Here is a 24,708-nt window from a genome sequence, read left to right on the forward strand (position 1 = left end):
CCTGGATCCTGCAAATTTTGCCAATTAGGTCCAACGGCCACTAAACAAAGGTCCATTAAATCAAACGTTTACTGTACTAAATAGCAATCACACTTTCTAGTGCTCTATTACAAGAATCCCCTTTTCCCCCCTAAAATTAAAGATATTAAGAAAATAGAATGCACACTATGAACATCAAACACTGAAGCAAAGCTCTACTCTTTATCTAACCCCTCATCAACCTCACAAATATCCATTGCTTGAACACTTAAATATTTCACATCCACATGGGGAGAAAGATGGTTTCCCCCCCAAAGATAAGAAAATGGTTAAAACTATAAGTCAACTGTACTTACAACTAGAAGGCAGGCTTGAAACTCAAATAAACAAATGCTATTGCTATTTACTGGTTCAAGAGGCAAGAAACACATTATGCTGGTATTGAAAGAATTACATTAGCTATCAATCTGTTACTGGAACCTGACCTTCTTAACTCTACATAACCTGAGAGGGTAACTTCCTTGACCTCCTCAGATGCCACTTTCTAGTTGAGGAGAAACCAAATTTTTCCAGCAACTCAGTGAAAACAGCACACGCTAGATCCTTCTTTCCTGGTTTCAAACCCAAGCTCAGATTCTCATTCATTTAAAAAGAAGAATTTGTGGCCTGATCATGAACTTACACGTAACGTCTAGGAACACCATTCCAAATAGTTGTTATTTTATTAATTCATTGGCTATTTTTTAGTATAGGTCATGTTGTTCTATTTCTACTTGTGAAGCTCTTGGATGGAAAGGCATAATGCATTGTATTGGCGTAAGGCATAGTACATTGTTTGCCCTTAAAAGAGTTAGGTACCCACCTCTGTTCCAGGGCAATCTTCCTCTGCTCCCAAGTCAGTCAACCACTCTAAGCACTTTTTAACATTTTTCTGTAGGTTTATTTTAGTAATTAAAAACACACAATGCTTGGTTTGGCCAAGCAATTTCTGACAAGAGAAGATACAGTCACTGGCAATTCATTTAGGCATCCTTATTGTGGGTATCCAAAAACCTTAACATCAGTGCAGAATGGATCGGACGCCAACTTTTGAGTACTCTCCTAATCGATCACGATGCCAGAATTGTTCTCCAGTTAGAATACCATTAGGCATTTCCCCAGCAAAACACATCTCACCTACACACTGAATCCTGGAGCCTTAGAAAACAGAAGTCCCATCACCCACTATACCCTTAGTACTGTAATTCCAAAGTCTTGTTCTGAGGCAGCCCCACCCTATTCCCCCCACGTTCAACCCACGTCTCCTCTTTTGCCATCTCATGATTCTCTGTTCCCCCATAGATTCTGAAGTCAGCCAGTGTGGGTCAACCACGGCCCTCTTCCCCAGTGCTCCTCTGGCCATGTAAAATCCCTTTCTTGTGCCAACACCCAGTTCAACTTCTTCTTCCGACTTTCCAAATATTTATCCAGACCCAGGTCTCCTTCAAGTGGGTCTGGGCCCATCGTCGTGACAAGCATCCTCCCACCTGCTGACGTGGTCCTTGGGGATGGAGTGATCGGAGGGCAGCCCTGAGCCATGACACAAAAGTCTTTCCAAGTTGCCACTGGAGGTGGGGGGCTCGTTCAGAAACAAGGCTTGCCGCACCAGGGCTGACATCTCCTCGTGCCGGTCACTGTCCCAGTCGGAGGCTGCCGAGGCTCCCTGGCAACAGCCAGCCGGGGCAGCGCTAGATCCGGGGAAAGGTTCGTGGGTCCCACTGCTGTGCGCTCGGCACTTGAGTCGAAGCTTGTGCGGGAGAGCTGCCGTCTTCACGTCAGGGTGGGTGTCCAGCGGCACGGGGAAGGGAGCAGAGGGACACCCCCAGGAGGGTTCTTCACTTTCCTCGCTGGTGTAACCCTCAAAGGGGGACCGAGGCTCTTCCACTTTCTTTATGGGCTCCCCCTCCAAATAACCGCCAGGAGCACTGCAGCTCTGGGGCTTTGAGCAATACCCCGAGTGCCTCTGGAGCTCCCCCTGTGGGCAGTGGGGATCACGCCCCCTGCAGTGGCTTTGGGGACTCTGGTTCCCACAGCCTTCTGCCTGCCCCACTTCTTCAGGAAGCAAGGGCTGCGGAGGAGCCACTGCAGTGAAGCCATTGGCACTGAAGAGGATGACACTGCGGGGAACCGAGCCCTTGGGTTCCGGGTAAGGCTGCAAGGGGGCATCCCCGTAGACCCGGTGGATGGCCTGGGCTTCCTCGTGCGTCTGGGGGAGGGGGCTGTCCCGAGAGGAGCCATCAGACAGGTCCGAGAGAGAGTCCCGGGGAGAATACTTGGCTACCGATACACTCATGCTGTCCCGGCTTGACTGCTCAGTTTCGGATGAATCCTCCGAGTGTGAGGCTCGGGACAGGGAACTGGGATACACACTGCCGTTGCTGACACCATACAAGTGTGCTGGGTTGTTGGCACTGGCAGTGCTCAGCTGCTGGCTCTTTTCCATGAAGGCTGCCGTGCTGATGAGGCCAAAGCGCAGCTTCAGCTGCAGCAGCTCTGTTTTCAGCCGCACATTTTCCTCGTTGAGTGCCAGCACCTTATTCTCCAGAACCAGGTCGTTGAAGCGCCGTTTCTCCCGGGAACGCTTAGCAGCCTCGTTGTTCTTCCGACGCTTCTCCCAGTAGCTGGCATCCTTCTTCTCGTCGGAGATAAACTCTCGCTTTCGCCTGCAGTTGGCATTCGGCTTGCTCTTCACGGTTCGGGCTCGCTGAATAATGCCGCTGGGATGGAACTCGGGAAAGTTCCCAGCCACACACAACGTGGGGGAGTCGAGGCTCTCCATCGCGGGGGTGGGGAGGGAAGCGGGGGGACAAAATGTCCAGATGCCCTTTGCCTGTCGCTGGAGCTATTTCCCTTCGTCTCTTCACTTCCCGCTCTTCCACACAGGCTACTGCTTCCCAGATGTGCACTCCAAACTGTTACCAAGCTGTATTGCCTGGGAGGCTGCATCCAATAGGGCCTTGAGCTGTCCTCCAGTTGCCACAGTCAGATGGGATCTGGGCTCCCATCAATGGAAAATGAATTGTCCGATACGAGGAGACCATCTTCCAAATCCCCACCGAAAAGGGACTGTCTCCAGATTCCTTGGGAGGGTTTGACTGTCCTCGGTCTTCCGCTCGGTAACGCCGGATTGACTTTGCTGCCAAAATGCTACAGACAACAGGAGCCGGGATGTGGCCGGACAGCAGAGGCACAGTAGGAAGGGTAGAGAGTCAACAGCAACTGCTGGGTCAGGCCCAGAAGGCAGCAGAAACGCCTAAGGAGGAAGGATACAAAAAGAGGGTGTTACATTTCTGCCTAGTGCTGTCACACACCTCAGGCTCTGTTTACATAATCCAGCAGGTTCAGACAGCATCACCCACGGCCCTTGGTTTGCACGGGCCACACCCCACATTCCAGCTCCCCTCAGAAACAAATGTGAGGTTGCCTCTACTGTGGGGGGTTGGGGGGGAGGAAAACCCTGCCCCACAAAGCAGAACTACATCCAGCTGTAACTTCTGCTTGGCAATCAAAATATATGCCCCACCTTGTCCCCGCCCCAGACCCAGAGCATGCCACACCCCAGGGATGCTGCGCCCACATTGAGATCTCTGCCAAACATACAAGAAGAGAAAAACTAATTTTCTAATTGGCAAAACCCCAGGAAAGACAAAGGAGACACATGTGACCTTTCCCAGATACAGTGATACACGTTAAAGCCCCTGCATACAGACATACCTGTAGGGACAATTTATTTCTTATTTATTTATTAATCAGATTTGTATGTCGCCCCTCTCCAAGGACTCAGGGCAGCATACAATGCCACTCCGATACACCCAACATGTGCCACTTACTTCCATTTCATTCACACGTGTGCTCTCCCCATTTCTCTTACACGCAGAGACACAGAGACAGAGGGAGACAAATAACACACACACACACACACCCAATTTCTCATAACCTGGGGAGGAAAGGAAGGAGGGAGGGAGAGTAAAGGAGATTACAAGAAGTGAATCCGGACGGGGATTTGTAACCTTGAAGCCGAGAGATCCAAGGCAGGGAATCCTCCAGCCCCCTTTTGACTGCTGAGGGATGGGCCCGCGAGCCAGACAGGTTGCATCAAGAGCGCCACCCCAACCTTCCTTCCAAATCCACCATGACACATAGAGAGGAATGCTGAAGCTCTCCTTCCCGAGAAGGCAAGGCCATGTGTACCAAGTGGCACGCACGCTCCCCGATGATGGCAACCCCCACCCCACCCCACACACCCTTTCTTTTCCTCGCATGTGATCTACGCGCACCAGGCACAGGCAGCAGGAATATAGGTCAGTAAACACTGAATATTTATCAAGCTAGGCAGTCAAAACAGGTCTGATGATTATGGATTGCACAACAGTTCCAGAAAAGAGAGAGCAGCGGCACAGCGCCAGCAACCTACTGGCCTACAAACCGTTTCTTCACAAAGAAATAAGAGCAGCAGGAGGCAATACTGGGCACCAATAGGGAAATATACTGCTAACAACCAGGGCCGCGGCCATAGAGATAAGTAGTCAGCTCCCCGTTCAGCCTTCCTCCAATTTCCAACCAGATTCAGCAGTCTCAGGATCTTGGATGGTGCCAGGATTTCTACAGAGACAGCCACGAACAGCCTTCTGAATAGATTTCTCCAGAGCAAGTGTCAATATTATGTGAGCTTTTGTAAATGCATATATACATGGCTCAAAAAAATAAAGGGAACACTTAAACAACACAATATAACTCCAAGTAAATCAAACTTCTATGAAATCAAACTGCCCATTTAGGAAGCAACACTGATTGACAATCAATTTCACAGGCTGTTGTGCACATCCAACTTTGTACAGAACAAAGTGTTCAATGAGAATATTTCACTCATTCGGATCTAGGATGTGTTATTTGAGTGTTCCCTTTATTTTTTTGAGGTGTGTGTGTGTATGTGTACTGTATATGTATATGTACACACACACACACACACACATGCATTTAACAATCTGGGTGAAATTAAAATGCATCCATTGAACCATATTAACTTCTATTTTGATATTCACATTTCACTCAAGCATCTTCACGGACCACACATTTCTTTTTTCAAACCTGGACATTTCTTCTATTAGATATTTCCTCTCTCCTTGCTCCCCTGCCCTACGAAATTCTTCTTCTGTGTACAAAAGAATGCATCAAAAAGCCACGAGGCTCATTGTCTGTATTCTAAATAGAAATCTTACATTTATTGCAGCAGGTCCTACTACTGCTATATTAAACAAATTAGTCTGTTTAAAAATACTAAAGTGGACTAGGCTCCAATTAGACAGGAAGTTTCAGTCTTAAGAAAATGACCTTCAGAGAGCAAAAATCCAAGGGGAGGATAGACTGCAGGACCCCTCATTAAAAGGCAGCAACTCTAACACTTTTGCAATGAATAGCTGTAAATAATATCAATCAATAGTAATAGTAACTGCTACATCAGTAGTACACATAAAAACAAGATTTCTAAGCATTATTAGAAGATGTTTGTTAACTCTCCCAATGAGTTCTCCCCAACGTGGGAGTTAACGATTGTAAAATGTCACCATAAAAATATTCTCACACACATACACACACATCTATACGTGTGTGTGTGCGTGTGTGTGGTTTGAGTGTAAACACACACGCACACACAAGAAGAAGGATGAAAAAGAGGATTCTGTTCTCATCACAGTCGTTCTATTTTTTACAATAAGATGGTTGATCAGCATGGGGGAGAGCAGTCTGCCTTTGCAACCCCCCCCCCTTTTTAACTTTACCTTCTATTGGGTCTCTCCTCCCAAATCCATCACCTGGTGCTGAATCAAAAAGGTGCGACTACTATCCATTTGCGCTGGGCTGCTTTAGATTCCCGGCCTTCCTGAGCTCTTGATGTCAAAGAGACAACATCCTCCCTCTAGGTCCACATATTATTTTCTTGCCTTGACCCAGAATGAGAAGAGAGTTTTCCAGCTAAGCCCAAATCCCACACCCTGATCTGCCTACAGGGCCCGGCCTCGTGTCTTAGAGGGCACATGGAACTACTACTAAGCTGGATTGGGTGTATACAAAAACCAGGATCCTGCAAGCTCAGGCATGAAGAGGAAGCTGACCTACTTCTCAGTCTGCGTCACCCCCTTGGGGCAGTAGGTCTGATAGGATTCAAAAGAGGTCAGAAGACAGAAGGACTGCTGCTCACTTTGAGCTCTCGGCATAGCAGGAGCTGGACCTTACCAAATTGACGTAGCATCAGAATAAAAATACAGTTGCACGGTTACATAAGAGCCGTAATCAAAAGCAAAACAAAAGATAAAAGAGTGCATCTGAACTGATGCCAAAGTGCTTTGCATTCACAAAAGTGTCACAGACTTTCAAATTAAAGAGAGCAAAGTGAACATTTTCACTTTGAAAATCAAGTTCTGTTTGGGGCTTTCCTGTAATAAAAGCTTGAATGGCTAGAAATTGTTCAGCACAAATAATAGAATAGAATAGAATAGAATTTTTATTGGCCAAGTGTGACTGGACACACAAGGAATTTGTCTTGGTGCATATGCTCTCAGCGTACATAAAATAAAATATACATTTGTCAAGAATCATGTGATACAACACTTAATGATTGTTATAGGGATCAAATAAGCAATGAAGAAGCAATATTAATAAAAATCTTAGGATATAAGCAACAAGTTACAGGAAAGTGATACGACAGTGTTTCCCAACCTTGGCAACTTGAAGATATTTGGACTTCAACTCCCAGAATTCCCCAGCCAGCAAATGCTGGCTGGGGAATTCTGGGAGTTGAAGTCCAGATACCTTCAAGTTGCCAAGGTTGGGAAACACTGTGATACGAGCACGCAATAAAATTAAAAGTGCAATGAAGTTCTGAAAATCAAACCTGACTATAAGCAGAAAAGCACACAGGAACAGAAGGACTGATTATGAAAGCAACAAGGGCATACATCCAAAATGACATACACGTTAGGTTTATACAATACATTAGACCAGTTAATATAGGATAAGGCTGTTTGTGATTCAATTTGCTGTAGGAATCCAATGTTTATATACTGACTCAGGCTGTTATGGTAAACTATAACATGATTTATTTGTCTGGGCACAGCAGGATATGTGAACACAGCAATGAACAGATTTAGTTGAGTGTGTTATGAGAATGCAGCCATAATGGAACAGGTTTACATTCCTCTTGGAGTGAGTTCCTTGAATTCTGAACTGCAAGATCCCATAATCCTGGACAACATCTCAAAGGAAAAATGAGGTCATGTCAGCAAATTTATAGCAAACGCTATTAAAGCTTCTGGGATTAGTAAGTGCTGGAGTATAGAGGAAGCCTTTGGACATCTTTCTTGAACAGAGCCTGAGACTATCACAGATCGGAACTTGTAAACTTGCCCCTGTAATGCTATTTCTTTGGCAAACAATAATAGCTAAGGTTGTGCTGGGAAGAGCTTCTGTTCAATTTCTGCCCATGAACTCTCTCTTTTCAAGGCCCTGAAGCCAGGCAAACCTTTCCTGAACAACTACTGTAATGTTAATCAGTGCTTTGGATAATAATGGGCTACCCACACAAGAGAACGGAGGAACTAACTTGGTCAAGTGATGCCATTATGACAGGTAACCTCCAGAAGGAAGCACTACGAGTCTGCTTAAGGGTGAAATAATGCCTTTGGTGCTTCAGAAATAAACAGAATTCAAATCCCATGTTATTAGCTTCCTGATGATCTATGGATGGTGTGTGGTCACCACCCACTACATCCACCTAAGATTCTTCAAATCCATTGAAAGAAACTGCCCAGATATCCAGTCCACTTCACTGTCTTTATTGTTTCCAATTCCAGCAACAACAGGCTATCCAGAACCAATTTTATGGCCAGTTTCTCTGCAAAATTCTAGGACTGGCAGGGCTGCTATCCATATTGGTTTATTTGGAATGGATTTCAGTGTACTTAAGGATAATCCAAAATTCCCTGCAGCAGAAAGCAAGCCAACGCTTCCTCCTGGAGGGAGGGTTGCTTTGCTCTGCAGATTCCTCCCCTTGACTTGCACCTTCCAAAATATCACTCCCTCCTCTCGGTTCCTTCCCAGTAGGGCTTCCCACACACACAACCGCTTTGTGATGTAATAACTGTTGCAGATCGTGTCTCCACTTTCCAAGCAAGAATGTTCTGTTCCTGTCAGGTCTGGAGCTGAGCCACAGCCCTTCAGCTGCTTTCTCCCCTTGGCTTTCCACATCTACTCCACGTTTTGCATAATCAGTTCATCATAATCCATATTGCCATTTTTCACGGGGAGGCGGGGGGGGGGGAAGGAACCTTCTGACTAACAACTCAACAAGTACATGTAGATTATAATGCTGCGACAAGAGCTTGGCCCAGTTAGAATAATCTGTCCCAAGTCTCAATCAATCAAAAAAAGCAGAAACCTTCAGGGGCATCATAGGAGAATCTATGAGCAAAGGGAAAAATGGAAAATATGGAAATGGAAAAATGGAAACAAATGGAAAAATAGCCACAGGTTGTTTCAGGGCTAACCAAGATAAAATTAAGCGGAAATATCAAGATGCCAACTAGAAAGGAACCAATCAGTCTGGCACACAGAAGAAAAGCAAAGTAGTAAAGAAGTAAAGGTCAAGTTACTCAAATGAGAGCAAATCTAGGCAGATTGAATAGGATTGTGATTGAGTTTGCAGCAGAAATCACATCCACAAAGCACACACAAGTAAATGAACTCAGCAGAATCCAATGACTTCTCTTTATAATACATGAAGTAAATATACAATACCATGTAGCAGAATCCAGAAGTACAGAATCCAGAAGCAATATAATACAGAGGCACTATTCCAAGGCAAAGCAACTCTTATATAGAAATCAATCAAGCTAAGCCACGCCCAGGCTCTGAGCCGGCTGAGTCAACAAACAGTCCCCATTGGCTGACCTGTTACCATGTCTATCCCAATTCATGAACCCTTATACACTCCTCCCTTCATGGCTGGAATAGACATAAAACCAAATAACCTAATATTCTTTACTTTTTTACTCTGTCCAACCTGTTGGCATTTTAATGCAGGCAGCATTATCCTCAAACACGGCTACAACTTCATTTACCTTTACCTTTAAATCCTGTAACAGCTGCATGTACCAAGTGACCTCTGAACAAATTTCCGATAAAGCAATAAATTCTGCCTCTGCAGTAGAAATGGCTACAGTTGTTTGCTTTCTGGACTTCCAACTAATTAAAGCCCCTCCAAATAATACCACAATCCCAGAATTGGACTTTTTGGTTTTTACATCATTGATGAATGCAGTGTTTATATCAAAATGCCAAATTTTAGGGCCACATCCACTGCCAATGCTAATGCCAACCTTATATTTTCACTTTAATTTTGGTGCGAATGCCTCATCAAAGTGCACATTTTTCATCTGTGTAAAACCTTGTGCTATTAACCTTGGTTTATATTGTATTTCATTGTTGAGTAGTACTTTCTTTTTGTACACCCACTTACATCCTACGGCTTTGCAGCCTTGTGGCAAAGTCATAGATGTGAACACTTTATGTTCATCCATGGATTTCATTTCTTTGCCCATGGCTTCTTTCCACTTTACTTGTTTAATTTTGGGTAATGCCAATATTTCCTGATAGTTTCTTGGCTCATATCACACATTACACACCTTAACTTTACCAGCAGAATACTTGGCAGGTGGAATCCCCTTGTTCTATTGCTCTGACTTGTGTGGCATTGACTGTTCTTGTGTTTCAACCCTCTCTTTCATATCCGAGTTGTTATCTTCTCCTGACTCCTTTGCTTGCTCTCTTTCAGTTTCAGTTTCTCCTCACTGAATGTTGATAGCATCACTAAGTGAGTTACCATCACTATATGGATCATTCCATAAATTTGCATCAATTCTGTTCCAATTTTGCTCTGCAAAGCTAGATCTGGAAATGAACTTGGCTTTCTAGCCTTTGGTTGTCCTTTTCTAATTGTTTTTGGAATAGGCACCCATGAATATTCCACACTCCAAATACCCTTAAATGTACCAGAGATGGTTCTCTCCCATACAGCATTGCATATGGAATATCATTAATGGAGGAATTCCACAGTCTATTAATTTTAAATAATTAGCATTCAACATGGCTTCACCCCATATGACCTACTGGTATCAGAATCCTCCAGTCCTTCACTTGTAAGACTCCATTCCACCTCTCAACTACACCATCCTCAGCTGCTGTGTATGGATTAATGTGTCTGTGTTTTATTCCTAACTGTCCCAACCACTACTGAAAACTTGCCAACATAAATTCTGAACCTCTGTCAATTTGTATCTGGCATACCTGTTTATATATCCTTTCTACGAAGCTTACGTGGTGCAGATCCACCATGTACAACCAGGCAGATGATTTTGCGCCAGATAGAGAGGGAGCCCTCTGCCCCAGTGGGCGAACGCCTTTGCCGCGCTGTTGCCCACTTTCTCCTTCAGACTCTCATGCCTCGAAGGGTCTCCAGACCGTGAAAACTGAGCAGCTTTAAAGAACGGAGCTCATTCTTTACCAGCTGCAGTACCCCGTGTCACCACCAGAAGTCCACCTCTATTTACTCTTTAGTAAATGGCAGAACCCAAACCTGCTGTAGTCATTTAAAATTATCAGTGCATACTTTGCTCCTCCCAAACTGGCTTGCATTGGCCCAACCAGATCTGCATGTACCAGCTCTAGAACTCTTCTTGTGTGCCTTGTGCTACTCTTGGCTTACTAGGAATGCTTTGGACTTTTGATTATTTGCATATTGCCTTGCATCCCTTTAAATTTAACCCTTCTCCAAAGTGTTGTATCTTTTGCAACACTCTGAAACTGGCATGGCCAAGCTTTCTATACAAGAGGTGAACACATGAATCATGTTGTGCCACATTTCCAAATGCTTGGGCACACTGAACCTTTTGTCCCTGCAACACATAAAGATTATCCTCTTTTATGCCCTGTGCACATAGATTCCCATTTCTGAGACACCTCCCATTTGCAAATGTGGTGTCAAATCCTTGCTTGTTTAAACTAGAGATACTTGGTAAATTATGCTCCATTTCAGGCACACATAATATGTGACCAAACGTTTCCCCCAGATAGGGAATTTGCAGAATGTCGCTCCCAATGACTTTAGCCTTCTGGCCATTTGCCAAAGCTACCACATCTCCATCAGCTGGATCCATTCTGAAAAACAATTTAGAATGATTAATAATTGTTTGACTAGCCCCCCTGTCTATTAACCATTTGTCTCTGCTATTACAATAGCTGACTTTTGCCACAGCAACTTGTTCAATTGCTGGTTTTCCACCAGCTTGTCCATTTGCTGGCTTCAAATTTGCAAATAATTTTTTCTCTGCAAACAATTCTTCTTTAAATGAATTGTTTCACCACAGAAAGACCTCCATTGTTGGTGTTCTTTCTGCTTAGAAAATTTTTTCTGGGCTGTCAAATTCGGTCTCTTCTGTTACTTTTCTCTGTTCTAAAGACAGCCAGTTTGTTATATTTCGCTCTCTGCTCCTTGGGCTTTTCCTAAAATGGAGCTTGTTCTCCTCAGCAATCAAACAAGCCCTTAAGGCCTCAAAATATAATTCCTGCTCTGGTTTGCACTCATATACTGCAGAAACTATGACCCACATTTCATCCAGACTATTTAACACCAACAGGACTTTCTAAGATTCAGGAATTTTCATTCCATGCTGTTTTAACTCAACAAATAGAGTCAACACCCGTACAAAATGCTTCTCAACAGATTGTTGTAGTTCCAACCTTGCTCTGTATAATTGTTTGGACAATTGCACAATATTGCATGCAGACACCCTCACCTGCACACTTCTCAATTTCAACCAGACTTCATTGGCAATTTTTAAATTAGCCACATCTTTTAAACTCAAGATGATGTAGGCCAGTGGCTTATCATGCTGCCTTTGCTCTGTAGCTGCTAATGGCCCGTGGTGGATTAAATATCCCAGAGCTCCTTAGCCTTCAGGAAACATTCCATCTTTGCAGCTCAAATTATATAACTCTTCTGTCCCAATCGAGGCAGAGAGCTTTCCTTGAATTCAACAGCCAACCTGCAAGCCTTCTCCGCTTGGTTTAACACAGGCAGTCTCTCAGCTTAATTGCAGTTCAGTCTTTCTCTGTGCTCTAGGTCTATAACCTGTCAGACTTTGCAGTAGCAATCACATCCAGCAAGCACACACAAGTAAAGCAGGATCTAATGATTTCTCTTTAGGTATAACACATGAAGTAAATATACAATATAATGTAGCAGAATCCAGAAGTACAGAATCGAGACGCACAAAACATAGAAGCAATATACCCAGAGGGCAGGACGAGGAACAATGGTTGGAAGCTGACCAAGGAGAGATTCAACCTGGAAATAAGGAAGAACTTCCTGACGGTCAGAGCGATCAACCAATGGAACTGCCTGCCAGGGGAGGTGGTGAACTCCCCAACTCTGGACACCTTCAGGAGGAGATTGGACTTCCATTTGGCTTGGGTGCTGTAGGGTTTCCTGCTCAGGCAGGGGGTTGGACTCGATGACCTAACGGTCCCTTTCAACTCTATTAATAAATAAATAAATACTGTATTTTTTGGTGTGTAAAACACACCGGAGTATAAGACCTTATTTTGGGGGGGAGGAAAACAAGGGGGGGGGATTCTGCCTGTGCCTCTCAGCAAACAATAGAGATGATTTATTTGTTTGTTTGTTTATTAGATTTGTATGCTGCCCCTTTCCAAGCACTCGGAGCGGCATATGCACGGTTTGCTGTGTATTTCTGTGTGTGTGTCCATGTGTGCCTGATTCATAGAAATAGCAAAGAATTAGAGAAATGTACATTATGGCAGTATATTAATGCCAGAAAGTTTTCTTAAATATAGTCACACTAACTCCTCCCAATTATTTAAATTGATCTACTCCAAACATGACTAAGTCAAGGTTTAACTCAACTGTCTTATCTTAATATTAAACAGGACATTGTTACATTTCAGATTATACTTTTACGGATCTTTAAAATTGATGTGGCTTTCCAGAAGTATAGTTATTCTGTGATTTTTAAAATAAGATATAATAGCACTGGGCCTCATTTTGTTGCCTAGAAAAATAATAAAGCAGACCTTTTTTTAAAAAAAAAAAGTCTAATAATTTGAATGTTCTATAGACATTTATAGTTATTGACTTACCTCCTTGCATCCAGTTCAGCAGAAAACACAAATCTGTGTCTCTCTCCCAGCAATATGCCTCCTTGCAGTTATAGTTTCACTTTCAGTTTAGCAGATGGCCTCAAATCAGTTGAGGATCAGGAAGCTAATAATGAGTTGCTTGGCTTAGCAGGCTCTGTTCTGTTTGCTGCAAGGAGTTAAACTGCAGAGAGGTAGAGGCATGGCTGGGTAGGGATACATTTGGTGTATAAGACACATCCAAGGTTTCACCCTCTTTTGTGGGGTAAAAAAGTGTGTCTTATACTCCATGGTAATACAGAGGCAATATAGCAAGGCAGAGCAACTCTTATATACAAATCAGTCAAGCTAAGCCACGCCCAGGCTTGGACCTGCCTGAGTCACCAAATAGTCCCCATTGGCTGACCTATATCCATGTCTATCCCAATTCATGAACCCTTATATACCAACAGATTGATGTAAAGTGCCTGGATGACAACTAGATAGCAGCAAGAATGGACGCTTTCAATATTTCATTTTTGCAACCCAGCTCTACTAGCTCTAAAGAAGCTGCTGTTACAACTTGGGCCTCTGTGTTTCAATTGACCACCACCATCATCATCACTAGGTCATCTTGTTCTGACTTAAAGATGTATTTTTTCCCTTACATTTAGCAACCGGGAATCATAATTATAATGCACTGGTGTCAAACAAATGGGTGGGTGCTCATATATCTTTTTTAAATGGAAAGAGTCTCTGAAGGGGTTACAGTCAAGTTGCGTAAAATTGATCAAATGCTTAATGCACCTTGTCCAGAAGTTGAATCATGGCAACTGAACTACTTTTCTTTTTTGGTTTGAAACATTTCGCTGCTTAGTGCCACCCAGAGAAACTTGGTCAGCATAGCAGAGTTTGGGTGCAACAGGCACCCGACAGATGATGAAAGATAGCTCTCCCCCTCTCCCTCCCCTCCTGCCTGCAATAGTCATGAAATACATTTCGCATCCCAGTGTCAAATTCCATCATGCTCTTTTTTGGCCTGCCAGACTTTCCAGAAAAGCCTGAGCACATAAAGTATGGCAACAAATGACCCAGATTAGGAGTTTCAAAACCTTTTTCATTCTGTATACAATCGAAAGTAACCACTCCCATTATGATTGTGACTTTTTCCCCCCCTTCTCCATTTAAGTACACCTTAGAGCTGTGATTCTCAATCTTTCTAATGCCGCGACCCCTTAATAGTTCCTCTTGTTGTGGTGGCCCCCAACCATAAGTCTAGTGCCAATTCTCCCAAGAGAGCTTTAAGCTGATTGACAGGACGGTCAGAGGGACACCTCCATTGTAAAGGTATGATTGGTGGGATTGTAAAAATATGTTCTAAGGCACCAGAATAGAAGCTTTAGTTCCTAACACCATGGGAAATTTGTCTTTTCCCGGGGTCTTACGCGACCTCTGTGAAACGGTTGTTTGCCCCCAAAGGGGTCCCAACCCCCAGGTTGGGAGGTAGTGCTCCTAAGACCAGGTTGTTGATAACGCTCAAGTGAACTGAGCTGCAATGTTTCTTCGACTTCAGTTTATGGATAGTCCTCAACTTACAACCATTTGTTCAGCACCTGTTCAAAGCTATGGCAGGGCTTTACGATGGGTCCTCTCGCACCTATGACCATTGCAGTGATCCTGCTGTCATGTGATCACAATTTGGACACTGGGCAACCAGCACATATTTATAACAACTGCAGCAGCCCAGGATCAAGCTCAACCGGGATAAGACGGAGTGGCTGTGGGTTTTGCCTCCCAAGGACAATCCCATCTGTCCGTCCATTACCCTGGGGGGGGAATCATTGACCCCCTCAGAGAGGGTCCGCAACTTGGGCGTCCTCCTCGATCCACAGCTCACATTAGAGAACCACCTTTCAGCTGTGGCGAGGGGGGCGTTTGCCCAGGTTCGCCTGGTGCACCAGTTGCGGCCCTATCTGGACCGGGACTCATTACTCACAGTCACTCATGCCCTCATCACCTCGAGGTTCGACTACTGTAATGCTCTCTACATGGGGCTACCTTTGAAAAGTGTTCGGAAACTTCAGATCGTGCAGAATGCAGCTGCGAGAGCAGTCATGGGCTTACCCAGGTATGCCCATGTTTCACCATCACTCCGCAGTCTGCATTGGCTGCCGATCAGTTTCCGGTCACAATTCAAAGTGTTGGTTATGACCTTTAAAGCCCTTCATGGCACTGGACCAGAATATCTCCGAGACCGCCTTCTGCCGCACGAATCCCAGCGACCGATTCGGTCCCACAGAGTGGGCCTCCTCCGGGTCCCGTCAACTAAACAATGCCGGTTGGCGGGCCCCAGGGGGAGAGCCTTCTCTGTGGCGGCACCGGCCCTCTGGAACCAACTCCCCCCGGAGATCAGAACTGCCCCTACTCTTCCTGCCTTCCGTAAACTCCTTAAAACCCACCTTTGCCGTCAGGCATGGGGAAACTAAACATCTCCCCCTGGGCACGTTGAAGTTATATATGGTATGCCTGTATGTGTGTATGTTAGTATAGGGGATTTTCTTAAACTTATAATATTTTAATTAATTGGATTGTATTGGATTGTTTTTCACTTGTTGTGAGCCGCCCCGAGTCTTCGGAGAGGGGCGGCATACAAATCCAAATAATAAATAAATAAATAAATAAATAAATAAATCATATAGTGCAGTGATAGCGAACCTCTGGCACAGGTGCCATAGGTGGCACACAGAGCCATATCTGCTAGCACGCGAGCTAGGGTTGCCCTAGCTCAGCTTCAACGTGCATGTATATGTCCACTAGCTGACTTTGGGCTAACACAGAGGCTCTGGGAGAGCGTTTTTAGCTTCCAGAGAGCCTCCAGGGAGGGAAGGGGGAGAGCGTTTTTACCCTCCCCCAGTTCTTTGGAGCCTGGGGAAGGTGAAACATGAGTCTACTAGGCCTACCAGAAGTTGGGAAACAGGCTGTTTCTAGCCTCCAGAGCGCCTCCAGGGGTGGGGGTAGCTATTTTCACCCTCCCCAGGAATTGAATTATGAGTGTGGGCACTTGCGCATGTGCGATAGCATGCACGCATGCTCTTTTGGCACCCGAGGAAAAAATGGTTCGCCATCACTGATATAGTGTAATCACCATTTGCAGTCTTCCAATTGGCTTCTGACAAATAAAGTCAACGGGGGTAAACTGGATTCACTTAACAGCCACAGTAAAAAAAAATGCCATAAGATCAGATGAAATCACACATCTCACTTAATGACTGCACTGCTTAGCAATGGAAGCACTGGTCCCAATTACTGTTGTAAGTTGAGGACCACCTGTGCACATTTCCAAGAGCATCTGGATATACAGTCATGAACAGGGAAACCTTTCTGAAATTGAGACGAACCACTGCAGAAAACTTTCCTTGCTTATTTTCTACACATTCAGCTGTTGTTTAAAAATAAAAGAGTAGAGATGCTTGCCAACTAATCAAGAGGAAAAATAGCTTGGCTCATTCTTTTGCCTTTTAAAAACAGTTCGCTCTGCACAAAATAATCAGGCAGCGTTTTGCATACATGAAGTGAATCGTTGTTGCTTGATGTGGCTGGAACTCAGAAAACACATATAAGTAGAAGACTGATTTTTTTTAAAAAAGAAAATGCATCATGGACATGAATAGCCCATTGCTGTCTAATGCCAACCAAGCTTCTAGAATTCAGATTTCACAACTGTCTTTGCAGATACTACCTCCCACTGCACGTCTACAACTCAGACCCTTGTTTTTCTGTTTGCAAAAACCTGGCCAGCTGAGCTAAGTGTCTTGGAGCAAGCAGTTTCCAAAGCAAAAATTGCTCAATCATTCTGTACTACAGTAGCCTCACCCATACACAGACCATGTTGAAATATGCACCAGGCAATGGGGTATAGTCAGTGGTGGGCTATGAGCCAGAATGCTAAATTGCGCTTGCCTCGGCGACTTGTAAGTTCTTGCGGGGCCAGCGCAATTTTGCGTTCCAGCTTGTAGCCCACCGCTGGGTATAGTGGTGAAGGTCTAGAAGCAAGGAGACCCAAGCCCACCCCCACCTTGGAATGTCACTCAGTGATCTGGGTTAGGATCACTCTCTCTCAGCCCAACCTCTGATATTTGCATTGAAGTAAAATAAAATTATGGAACTCTATACAGATTATCTTGTATTCTGAATAAAACGATGAATAGAGCAAATCCAAATGTTCCCTGGGGTTGTTTACAGATTTCTCTAACAACTTTTATGGGATCTTTTGAAAACAGTTACAAGTTTTGTAACAGCTATTGAAATGCCTTGAAAAGGCATGTGCTTGGCTCTATGGAATAACTGAGGCATCAATGCTCAGTGCATGGAATGGGTGAGGAACACTTACCCAAGGAACAAAGAGGAGGGGGCAAAGTCTTTTTTCTCCTGATTTTCATTTTGGAAGACAGCCAATGAAAGAGAATGGAGGGTAAAGGTAGGCAGAAGAAGAATGTTTCATCCAGAGGTTTGATAGCCAAACCTTTGTCTGATTCTTGCATCTGCAGGGAAAGCAGGTGAACAAAACAGGTATGACCAATTAAATACAAAATCACGGCCTCTTCTGCTCTATTCTTAGCCTCCAACAGCAGCATCACAGGTTCCATTCAGCAACATGGATACACCTTACCAGCTCCATTTCTTCAGCAAGGTCTTCCATTCAGGGCTGGGCTTCAAAAGGTTTAGCAAGGGCTTCTCTGCCCGGTTGCTGGGTGGGCGTGGTCATGGTAGGTGTGGCCTAGTTGGCCTTTTGCGCCACTGTAATGGTGGGTGTTGCTTCCCCAGGCTCCGAAGGCTCTCTGGAGGCTGGAAACAGGCCAGATTCCAGCCTTCCCAAACTTCCAGTAGGCCCATTTTTTGCCCTCCGCGAGTGCCCTGCACTTATCTACATCCAAAATGGGCTGCGTGAAGACTCCTGGGAGGGGGGGGAGGATAGGCGGGGCCAGCCAGGGGTGGGATTTGGGGTTCTCTGAACGGCACAGAATCTCAGCTAGAGGTTCTGCCGAACCCCAGCGAACCTCCAGCAGCCCACCTCTGCTTCCTTTCCATTTCACCAAGGAGCCACAATCAAGAGACAGGATTGGCTGACTAGCGGTGGGTATAGGCTGGGAAGTCCTGGATTCAAAATCCTGATTCTACATTAAAATTGGTGGCGGGTTAGAGGAGGCACTGTAAAAATTACCCTAAGAAGCGGGGGGGGGGAAGAGATAATGCATAGGAGCCTGCAGATAGCAGTGCTCACAGTGGATGGTGATGACCCTCAAATGAGAATGTACCTGCAATGATGTTATATGCAAAGGCTTTAACTGATTTGCTTCCCTGGCCTAAAGTGGCAATGTTAGTGCAGCATCCTCCCAGGCATGCTATCATTTAAACTCACAACACATTGGGCACTACCCAGTATAAAGACATTTAATTAATTTGTTACTCCCTGTATTGCATGAATCCAGAACACCAGTTAGTTAAACCTTGTTCCAAGCCCAGCTATTTGTAGAGGGAGGGAAGATTCTCCATTTGATCTGCTTAGTGAGTTTATTCATCCAGAATCAATGTACAGTTGTGTACTACTGTACATATTAGATCTATCAGTGTTTCGAATATTTCTGATAATACATCATATTCCTTCAGACTGCATAATAAAGATATGTTTTAAAAGGGCATTTCAAGTTTAGAAACATGAAATGTTATACAAAACATGAATACTACATGGAAATATTCTTGTGCCCCTTTGAAAAGGAAATGTGTCACATTAGTTGTGTTCTTTAACTCTACTACTAATTAAGTAGAGAAACTATTATTTTTCAATATTTAAAACCATTCCAATATGGCACCCTATCTCCAATTATATTAGACTACAACACTCAATTCTCCTGCTTGCAGATTACTGAGAACAGGTCAGCGGAAACCTAGCAGGAGGCTAAAGTGTTGGACTAGAACCAGGCCATAAAAGTCCACTGGGTGACTTTGGGCTAATCACTGGTTCTTAGCTGAGCCTACCTCACAGGGCTATTGTAACAATACAAATGGAGGAAAGAAGGGAGATAAATTTAATTAAACCATTACATTTACAGTAGGGTAGCTGAAAAAGAACAGGATTAATAAAGGCAGTTTACGTGAAATACCAAATGTACTTTTTCCTGCATTGATGGATTTTGGATTAAAAAAGAAACATTTGAAAAATATAGACCATGTATCCCGGGTAGTATAATTAATAGTCCTTCATTTTACTTGCTTTCATTTTTATAATCTGAAAAGTAGAAATCGGGGTTTCCTAACCACTCAAATAATAAACAAGCTATATTAAGCAATCCTCCTCACTATACAATTTAAAAACCTTAATAAATTCCTCTTACTTCGCTTATCTGCAAGATAATCAGAAAATGGCCAGTTGATTTACAAAGGCCACTGGACCTCCCCTCCCTTGGCCAGCCCTGCAGAGGCTAAAAGGTTTTGTTTACTTGCACAGCTACAAGCATTATGGAAGGAGGGATGAAACCTTCCTGGGCCAAACAGTCACTGGGTTACAAACTTCCTGTTCCTTATTTACTTTCCTGTGGTCAGGTGGAGGATTTCATTTAAGAGAGAAGAAGGGGAAGAACCCTTTCGCATCTCCTAGTAACCTAGCTGCATCTCTTGCTAAAGCTAAATATGTGTAATAATTTGGCAATAATCCTGCAGCTCCTCAGAGACAAACTGGCCCGCCCAGGCTACAAATCCCCAAAGCCAGATTTAAGGGTCTCTTATCATGAAGACCCCTCAGGGTAATTCGGATCACTCTCCGCAAGCCACCTCCATGTCACTTGTCACCATTCGCTCTCTTCACCAACTCGGGAGCCTCTCGAGTCCCTGAAACCTCCTCAGCTCGGGCGCCTCGCACGCTTAAACTACCACCACGCACATTCGCCCCATTCTAAAAAAAATGTAGGTCACTCAGTCAGGGAGGGAGGGGAAGAGCCGGAGTGTTTATGTTGTTCTGTGCAACAAGAGACGGGGAGGAAAGGGGGGTCCGCTGCACCACCCCGTCCACCCAGAGACGTCTAAGTAAGCGCGGCCCCTCCGCCGCGGAGCACCGCCGTCCTCTTTCCAGAGCCCCGGATCCGCTGAGGAGAACTTCCCCAGCTCGGCCGGCCGCAGCCGAAAGCGCTCGTCTGAACTGGGGCTGAAGGGAGGCACCAGCTGAGCGAGAGCGCCGCGCGCCCGCTGCCCGCCATAGACCTTGTCCGCAAACAAAGCAACACCCGCGCCCGCCGATCGCTCCAGCGTGCCAGAAAGGAACCGGCCTCTCTTGGGGAGACCCCCCCTCCCCGCCACAAGCCGGAGGGGGGGAGGGAATGCGAGTGGGGGAAGGGCGGGGAGAGGAGCCGCCTCAAGGCGTCCGCGTAAAATCACCTCTTGCAGGCGCCCCCTCGGCCACCTCTCCGGCGGCGGGAAAGGAGTCGCCGCGCGCCTCTTTCCCGAGCTTTGCTGCCGCCGCCGCCGCCCTACTTCTCTCCCCAGGCGAATGTGTGTTAGTAGGTCAGCCGGTTGCATAAGCGCTTCTCGGCGTCTCCGTCACGCTCCCGAAGTCGCCGCACAAAACAAAATCGAGGGGAGGAGCGGGGAGAGGCGAGGCGGGCGGGCGAGCGAACGAGAGGGGCTGGGCCGGAGCCAGAGGAGCGGAGCGAAGAGCCACGCGGGAGGCGCTGTCGCGGCTGCTGCTGGGGAAGAGACGGAGCCAGCCGGCCGCTCCCTCTTTCTCCTCGCCCGCTCGCCTTCAAAACCTGAGGGGTCGCTTTGCTCCGGAAAAAAGGCGCGCGGGAAAGAAGCGCGTCCGCGCGCTGCCCGTCGAAGAGTTGCTCGAGTTCCCCGTCTGGCTTCTGCTGACGTGTAAATCGAGAGAGCTGGCTTGTTTGTAGGAAAAGGCGGCCGGGCCTTGGGGTTGGAGGGTGTGTGTGTCCGTGAATGCCATGACTCGCCAGGGCAGCAGCTTGTTGCTGAAGCTGAAGGCCGGACACGCCACACTTGTGCCAGAACAGGAGCTTAATGCAGAGGTCCTCAAACTTGGCAACTTTGGGACTTCAACTCCCAGGATTCTCCAGGTCAGCTATCCTGACTGGAGAATCCTGGGAGTTGAAGTCCACGAGGCTTAAAAGTTGCCAAGTTTAAGGCTTAAAGGGAGGACCCTTGTCCAAAGCAAGGTGATGTTTCCTACTAGTTACAACAGTGTGTCTTGACCTTGGCCGTTTGAAGATATGTGGACTTCAACTCCCAGAATTCCCCAGCCAGCAAACAAACAGTTGAAGTCCACACATCTTCAAACGGCCAAGGTTGAGAAACACTTGAGTTAGAGTGAAGAAGAAAATAAGCAAAGGGCAGGCAGGAAGAGTTCATAGCTGAACCTGAACCCCGAGATCCCAATGGCTGGGAAGACAAACACACACCGGGCTCTTTCTTCTACTCCTTCATAGCTTTCAGGGTTTAGTGCTAATGTTGAAAAACGGAAGCTGGGGCATTGAGCCTGTTGTCACCCTTTTGGGGGGGGGGGGGGGGAACTAATGGCCAAGGCAAAGGAATCCAAATTAAAATGGTCACCTAACATCAAAAACGTGATCAAAAAAGCACCAAAAAAATTATTCTTTCTGCGCCAACTCAGGAAGCTCAAACTGCCCAAGGAGCGGCTGATAGAGTTCTACAGAGGAATCATTGAGTCTGTCATCTCCACTTCTATAACTCTCTGGTTTGGTTCTGCAACCCAACAAGACCGACACAGACTTCAGAGGATAATCAGAACTGCAGAAAAAACAATTGCTGCCAATCTGCCTTCCATTGAGGACCTGTATACTGCATGAGTCAAAAAGAAGACTGAAAATATTTACTGACCCCTCACATCCTGGACATAAACTGTTTCAACTCCTACCCTCAAAACCTCACTACAGAGCACTGCACACCAAGACAACTAGACACAAGAACAGTTTCCCCCCGAATACCATCACTCTGCTAAACAAATAATCCCCTCAACATACTATTAGTACTAGTTTTCTCTCATCATTCCTATCACCCATCTCCTCCCACATGACTGTAACTTGTTGCTTGTATCCTTAAGATTTAAATTATTTATTGTTTCCTGATTGCTTATTTGACCCCTATGACAATAATTAAGTGTTGTACCTCCTTATTCTTGACAAATGTATACAGTATTTACTTTTATGTACCCTGAGAGCATATGCACCGGACAAATTCCTTGTGTGTCTAATCATACTTGGCCAATGAAGAATTCTATTCTATTATTTTGTAAAAACTTTTGTGAAGGGAAGAGTGACATTGCATTAAGTAAATCAAGAAAAGCACTTAGTAACTTGAACGCTTTCTCTCTTCCATGTTTTAAACTCTGTAAAAGGGTCTCTGAATTTCCATGACATTTGACCCTACTCTAAATGGGCAGAGCATGTACAATTAGCCTTCTCTTGGTATAACAGGAAAAAGAGAATAGAGCAGTGTTTCTCAAATTTGATAGCTGGAAGATATGTGGGCTTCAGCTTCCAGAATTCCCTAGCTAGCCATTCCTGCTGAGGATTTAATTCTGGGAATTGAAATCCACACTCCTTCAAGCAGCCAAAGTTTAGGAACGCTGGAATAGAGGACTATGCACTTTGTTGGAGAGGTAGTGAATCTAGAGGGGAGGAGGTGATGTAATAAACACTCATAGGTTCTCTTCCTTCATCTGCAGCTTTGGGGAGACACATTGTGAGTTTTAATCTTAGCTGGTGGGTGGAAAATGCTTCCAAGTCTCTGCTACAGAAGCCATATGCTTCCTCTAAGTGCCGTGCACAATTTCAGAACCCCTGTCCCCTCTATCCTGAAAAATAAACAGTGGGTTAGACTTGCAGACATGCCCAAACATGAAGAGGCTGTGATTACTTGTCGGCTGGCAAAGGTATACTTAATTATAGATTCAGACGTGCACAGATATAAACTGGCTAGGAAAATTGCGGTGTGCCTACAATTTGAGGTTACAAGGTACTGTCTGTATATACACTATACTGTATAACAATAGAGAAATCCTCTTAGAGTATGTGTAAATCATGCAAAATCTTATACAGGGAACATTAACTTCATATCTCTCTCTCTGCTCTGAGAGCATAATGGAAGGAGCCGCACAAATCCTAGCAACCAATTAGGTCACACAGAGTTGGCCTTCTCCGGGTCCCGTTGATTAAACAATGCCATCTGGTGGGACTCGGGAAGAGCCTTCTCTGTGGCGGCCCCGGCTCTCTGGAATCAACTCCCCCCAGAGATTAGAACTGCCCCCACTCTCCTTGCCTTTTGAAAGCTTCGCCAGGCATGGAGAAATTAATACAGTATACCCCTAGCTACTATAGTTTTATGTATGGATTGTTAGGTTGTATGATTGTTTTTCTTTTTATAATGAGGGTTTTAAATTGTTTTTTAATATTAGATTTGTACATGTTGTATTGTTGTTGAGAGCCTTTCCGAGTTATCAGAGAGGGGCGGCATACAAATCTAATAAATTATTATTAATTATTATTATTAAGGTGGGCTCTATATACCATTCTGATATATATAGTTTAATGGAAACTGAGATTGCTCATTAATGGGAATTCTAGAAATTATTTTAACTGAGCAGTTTGTGGTTCATAGGACATAGTACTTAGTCATATCTAATTGAACATATTAAGAACATTTGTTGTTCTTATACAGCTCTACTGTATATGTTTAGGTCTAGTGGTCTAGATTAGAAACCAGGAGATTTTGAGCTCCAGTGCCACCTTAAGTATGCAAGGTGGCTGGATGACTTTAGGTCAGTCACTATTTCTTAAGTTCATCTCATCTCAGAAGGTTGTTGTTGGGCGAAAAGTAGATGGAGGAAGGAGTAATATGTATATTTGGCACCTTGGGTTATTTATAAAAAATGATATTTTTAAAAATTACATTTCCATACAAATAATCCTAAAACTGCTTAATTTGTGTGAAGCTGTAAGATAACCTAGGAGCAAACAGAATTATTAGTACTATATTAAAAATTAAAACAGGACACAGATCAATAATATAACTTGCAAGCTGCTCAGGTGAGATGGGCGTCATAAAAAATAACCAAAAAAAAGTCGGTTAGCAAAGTTTTGTGGTCTGTAAAAAGCTACCACGCATCCAAACCCAACTTGGGAAGCCTTTAAAGTGGTCATGAAGGAGGAGGAACAAAGGTTTCCCTTGACTACAAAGTGGTGGCTTCAGCGGATTGGCAGCTTCCTCTCTCCTACCCCTGAAACTTCCTGTTTGTTAAGGGCATTATTTTACTAGTGCTTTCCAAATATGTCATTGGAGAAATGATGGAGCTGATGACCCTCATGGGAGAAAAGTAAAAAATGGCATTTAGGAGGAATCCTGTGAATGGGTCAACTTCTCCCCCAGGGTTGTGAGTGGAGCAGTAATATATTTCTGAGCTCCAGAAGTCCAGTTTTGTAGCAGATG

General features: G+C 44.8%; 1 protein-coding gene across 2 annotated transcripts; it reads right to left on the reverse strand.

Moving 5' to 3' along the window:
* Positions 1–896: 896 nt before the first annotated feature.
* LOC139161851 (nuclear factor interleukin-3-regulated protein-like) lies at positions 897–21,278 on the reverse strand. Of its 2 annotated transcripts, none has more exons than XM_070741491.1 (2): positions 20,632–21,278; positions 897–3,271 (listed from the first exon to the last, which is right to left on the reverse strand). In XM_070741491.1, exon 2 carries the CDS (start codon positions 2,795–2,797, stop codon positions 1,463–1,465), a length of 1,335 nt encoding a protein of 444 aa, XP_070597592.1. In that variant the 5' UTR covers positions 2,798–3,271; positions 20,632–21,278; the 3' UTR covers positions 897–1,462. The 2 variants fall into 2 exon arrangements, with proteins under 2 accessions (XP_070597592.1, XP_070597593.1); XM_070741492.1 differs by lacking the exon at positions 20,632–21,278 and adding an exon at positions 13,228–13,397.
* Between the last annotated feature and the right edge of the window lie 3,430 nt (positions 21,279–24,708).

The sequence above is a fragment of the Erythrolamprus reginae genome, chromosome 2 (genome assembly GCF_031021105.1).
Source record: "Erythrolamprus reginae isolate rEryReg1 chromosome 2, rEryReg1.hap1, whole genome shotgun sequence".
Taxonomy (NCBI): Eukaryota; Metazoa; Chordata; class Lepidosauria; order Squamata; family Dipsadidae; genus Erythrolamprus; species Erythrolamprus reginae.